This window comes from Poecilia reticulata, unplaced genomic scaffold (genome assembly GCF_000633615.1).
Source record: "Poecilia reticulata strain Guanapo unplaced genomic scaffold, Guppy_female_1.0+MT scaffold_254, whole genome shotgun sequence".
Taxonomy (NCBI): domain Eukaryota; kingdom Metazoa; phylum Chordata; class Actinopteri; order Cyprinodontiformes; family Poeciliidae; genus Poecilia; species Poecilia reticulata.
In genome coordinates this window covers 96686-101622 of record NW_007615038.1, presented here as the reverse complement: position 1 = coordinate 101622, position 4937 = coordinate 96686, and the positions used below count along the sequence as shown (strand labels likewise).

Genomic DNA, 4937 nt, shown 5'->3' with positions numbered 1-4937 from the left:
CTGATGGTTCTCCAGAACCCTGCTAGCGACCCGTTTAGGGCCTGATGGTTCTGCAGAACCCTGCTAGCGACCCGTTTAGGCTGGGTCCGCAGCAGGGACACTCGGATCCAGCCAGCGGTTCTGGCTCTCCTGCCTGGTTCTGGTTGTGGTTCTGGACTCAGCCGTGTTCTGTTCTGCAGGTGATCAAGCCGGGCCTGTCGGCCACCTCCCTGCTGGACCGCGGGCTGCAGCTGATGGGCGACAACAGCAGGTACAGGAAGTGGAGCAGCTGCACACAGCAGCAGCAGGGTGACCTGACCTCTGACCCCTGGTGTCGCCCCGCAGCACGCCGTACACGCCGCTGGACAAAAGAGCCATGGAGAACACGGACGAGGACACGGCGACGGACGACTGGTCGCTGGAGCAGCCGCTGGCCCAGACCAGAACCACGGCCATCGTGGAGGTGAAAGGCGCCGTCAACGTGGTTCTGACGCCGCTGGTGGCCGAGTCCCTGGACAGGTAGCGACCGGCTGACGGCCCGGTTCCGGTCCGATCGGAACCGGGCCGGTCACAGGGTTTTCTGTTGCGTCCGTCTCAGATACATCGAGTCCATGGTCCACTTCGCCAGCATCCGGCACCCGGCGGCCATCTTGGACGACCTGCACGGCAAAGTGCTGGGCGAGGCGTATCAGATCAGCAAGTCCACGGTGGCGGAGTCGGTGCGTATCGGCCCGGTTCTGCAGGTGAGCCGCTTACCTGCCGCGCGACTGACGCTGTGCGTCCGCAGAGCCAGACGTCCAAGACGCCGGAGCAGAAGCTGTCCAAGCCGGACGCCGCCACGCTGACCTCCAGCGGACAGACGGAGCTGTCCGTCAAACCCGACAACGTCAAGATCAAGGGGCTCCAGGCCAACGTCTCCATCCCCAAGGTCTGACCTTTGACCCGGAAGGYGCCGCGTCCAGTTTGCTGACTGCGTGTACCTGTGTGTGCAGGTGAACCTTTGCCTCCTGCAGGCCTCCGTAGAGGAAGGCTCCCCGTCCGCTAAATGCATCCCACACGTATCGCTGGTGGCGCTGTGCTTCGACCGGATCGCCACCCAGTTCAGGATGAACCGGTGAGACGCCCGCAGGTCGCCACGGCGACGCTTAGCCGCCCGCAGGCCGCCACGGCGACGCTTAGCCGCCCGCAGGCTGCCACGGCGACGCTCATCACTGTAAAACCTGCCTAATATTAGCATTAACATGCTAACCTCTCAGGTTTGATGTTTTTCAGATTTCACATCAGCCACTTAAATTTAGGATGACGGCCATCTTTCAAGATGGCTGCCACTTTCTGCTCTTATTGTGATGAAATATTCCTTTGTCTCATCAAATGTTTTCCACTTTGGTCATCACATTTATACASCASTTTTAATGTTAGCATTAGCTTCTGCTAATGTTTTAWGTAGTTGATGGTTTAGAATTAGCAACATTTCTTCTGCTAATTTGTTTCACGTGCCAAGAGGTTTAGCATTAGCTTCTGCTAACCTTAACGTGTTTGGTGGTTTAGCGTTAGCAGAGCTAAGAGTTTTGTTCAGTGAATGAATGGATACTGTGGTGGCCATCTTGAAAACTGTAATTATAGATTTCTATGTCCAGTTATTTTTGATTTGACTCCAAAAGCGTTTTTCATGTTGGCTGCCATCTTGAGCTGGTCGGTAGCTAAGCTAGCCTCCGTTTCTGCCAGGGGGATCGTGGAGGAGACGCCGAACGCCACCGAACATGGCCGACCGTCCGTCATGTTGGAGAAGTACGCGTCGGCCACCAAGATGCAGCCGCAGTCGTCCGGGTCGCTGCGCTCCAACGCCGGCATCGAGAAGGGCAAAGAGATCGCCGCCAGGCTGAACGTCCACCGGATCCACAGCCAGCTGCGCGGACTGGACTCCACAGGTCGGTTCCCCGGCCCGGACCCCTGCAGCGACCTCTGACCTCTGACCCCGCCCTGTCCTCTGCAGACGTGGGGACGTTCGCCATCACCGCCATCCCGTTCGAGAAGTCCAAGGTTCTGTTCGGCCTGGAGGACCTGGACGAGTTCTCCCTGGTGGACGAGACGGACGGCCAGGCGGCGCCGAGCGACCCGACCCGCTCCGCCGCCTCTCTGGAGAAATGGGGCTGGATCATGTTCGAATGCGGCATCGAGAGCCTCACTGTCAAAGGTAACGCCGCCGCTGCCCGCAGCGCCCCCCGCAGGACGGGAGGCTCATGTCTCCGGTCTGCTTCCAGGCGGCCGCCAGTCCGGCGCCGTCCTCTACAACGCCTTCGGCGTCATGGGACACTCGGACGGCGGCGGGAAGACCGGGACCGGCAAGTCCAACGGCTCCACGGGATCCCAGACCGGAAGCGGCTACAGCACCGACGTTTCCGACGACAACCTGCCCAACGACGTCATCRGCCCCAACTCGGACGCCAACGACAACTCGGACTCGGACGAGCAGGTCAGGACGACTCGYCAGCTCACCTGGTGGACGATAACCTGATAGAAGATTCAATTCTCTAATCAATACCAGCCAGAAATGATCAAATTCTCCATTTAAAGCTGCTTTTTGTGGGAATAAATGAATCAACAAACTGGACTAGATTAGATCAATACTTCAAGATCAATTACAAGAAACACTGAGCAGAGTTAAAACTGTTCATAGTAAAAACTGCACTGATGGACCTGAGCACAAATACATAAAACTACCCACTTTCAACGGTTGCTATGGTAACAAAACTATATTGTTTGAACTTTCATAAAGTAAAACTACCAGATCCTTAAAATCTTTCATTTAAATGTTAAACAATTTAAAATAATTAAACTTTTGATCAGATCTGTGGCCCTGATGGCGCCGCTGGCTCAGKTYGGCTTAAACAGAAAATCATTTCCATTGGTTGATGGTTATGATGGTTTCACTGGAGACGTTTCCACGCTGAGCCAGTGAGACGCTTCCTGTTAGCCGCCGGGCGGAGCAGCTTCCTGCTGGCTGCTCAGGTAAAGGTGAGACTCGACCACGAGGAGCAGAAATCAGGAAAAACGCCACTAGAGCTGCCAACAGTTTCTTGTTCTAATGGTGCTGATTGGATGCTAACCTGATGACGGTATTGATCTAACATCAGATGAAGCTCAAACAGGAGGGAACAGACATGGAGGCCATGTTGAATCCATGTTTACCTGAATGCTTCCCGCCATGCAGGACGAAGGCGTGGAGTCAGACGACCTGAAGAAAGATCTCCCCCTGATGCCGCCGCCGCCCGACTCCAGCAGCATGAAGCTAACCATCAGGGAGATCTGGTTCAGCTTCGCTGCTCCCACCAACGTCCGCTCAGCGTCCCAGACCATGTCCAGGTGGGACGCCTCGCCCACAAACACCCGACTGGGTCTGCAGCCCGAACCTGACTGCTGATGCTAGGCTAGGCTATGGATAGGCTAGGGATATGCTAGGCTAGGGCTAGGTTAGGCTAGGGATAGGCTAGGCTAGGGCTAGGGCTAGGGATATGCTAGGCAATGGCTAGGTTAGGCTAGGGATATGCTAGGCTAGGATAGGGATATGCTAGACTAGGGCTAGGTTAGGCCAAGGCTAGGTTAGGCTAGGCTCGGCTAGGCTAGGGGCTAGCTTAGTCTAGGCTAGGGCTAGGTTAGGCTAGGCTAGGGCTAGGTTAGGCTAGGGATATGCTAGGGATATGCTAGGCTAGGCTATGGATAGGCTAGGGATATGCTAGGCTAAGCTATGGATAGGCTAGGGATATGCTAGGCTANGCTATGGATAGGCTAGGGATATGCTAGGCTAAGCTATGGATAGGCTAGGGATATGCTAGGCTAGGCTAGGCTAGGGCTAGGGATATGCTAGGCAATGGCTAGGTTAGGCTAGGGATATGCTAGGGATAGGCTCGGCTCGGCTAGGGCTAGGCTAGGATAGGCTAGGTTAGGCTATGGATAGGCTAGGGATATGCTAGGCTAGGGCTAGGTTAGGCTAAGGCTAGGTTAGGCTAAGCTCGGCTAGGCTCGGCTAGGGCTAGACTAAAGCAGGGTCATTAAAATAACACCTCAAAAATCCAGACTAACCTTTGTTGCGACTTCATGCTGGTAAAATAACAACTTTCTCGTTATTTAGACTTTGTTCTCTGAATATCTGAGTTTATTGTCTTTAAATTGCATCTTTTTAAATTTGTGTTATTTCTTCATAACGTTCTCATAATAATTCTTTACTTTGCCCCAAAAACGGATAATACTGTATGATTCATAAATATGTTGCCGTATTTGCTCTCTGTGGCGCCCCCTGGTGGCGGCGCTCTGCTCAGCCCCCTGGTGGCGGCGCTCTGCTCCGCCACCAGGGGGCGGCGCTCTGCTCGGCCACCAGGGGGCGGCGCTCTGCTCGGCCACCAGGGGGCGGCGCTCTGCTCCGCCACCAGGGGGCGGCGCTCTGCTCGGCCACCAGGGGGCGGCGCTCAGGTTGCTTTTCCCGTTTCAGGCAGCTGAACCTGCTCAGCACCGCCACCCCGGCCATCGGCGCCTGGCTCGTCCCCATCGACCAGCTCAAGTCGTCGCTACGGAAACTGGACATGGAGGGAACGCTGCGCGTCTGCGCCGTCATGGGCTGCATCATGACGGAGGCTCTGGAGGTAACGGGTCGGCCCGGCGCCAGCATCCGGGTCGTTTGCCGTGTTTCATGTGTTTTGTGTGCTTGTGCAACAGAAGAAGAGCGTCCACATCCCGATCCGCAGCAAGTACAACCGGGTGACGAAGCGCGCCCGCTACCTGCACGAGAACCCGTCCTGCATGCTGTGCAACATCCTGCACCGATACCTGCAGCAGGCCGACTACGCCGTCATCGAGGAGGCCACCATGGTGAGGGGCTGGTTCCACTGGGAGCAGACTGGGAGCAGGCTGGTTCCACTGGGAGGAGGCTGGTTCCACTGGGAGCAGGCTGGTTCCACTGGGAG

The 4937-nt window shown here is 56.1% G+C and overlaps 1 protein-coding gene across 1 annotated transcript in view; it reads left to right on the top strand.

The window, feature by feature from the left end:
• Positions 1-4937, top strand: part of kiaa1109 (KIAA1109 ortholog) — an 89729-nt gene that overhangs the window by 39350 nt on the left and 45442 nt on the right. The window contains 11 exon segments of the mRNA XM_017303367.1: positions 180-250; positions 325-498; positions 578-698; positions 767-907; positions 972-1093; positions 1705-1907; positions 1973-2173; positions 2241-2452; positions 3191-3342; positions 4466-4616; positions 4690-4842. Of these exon segments, the coding sequence (XP_017158856.1) occupies positions 180-250; positions 325-498; positions 578-698; positions 767-907; positions 972-1093; positions 1705-1907; positions 1973-2173; positions 2241-2452; positions 3191-3342; positions 4466-4616; positions 4690-4842 (1701 nt within the window).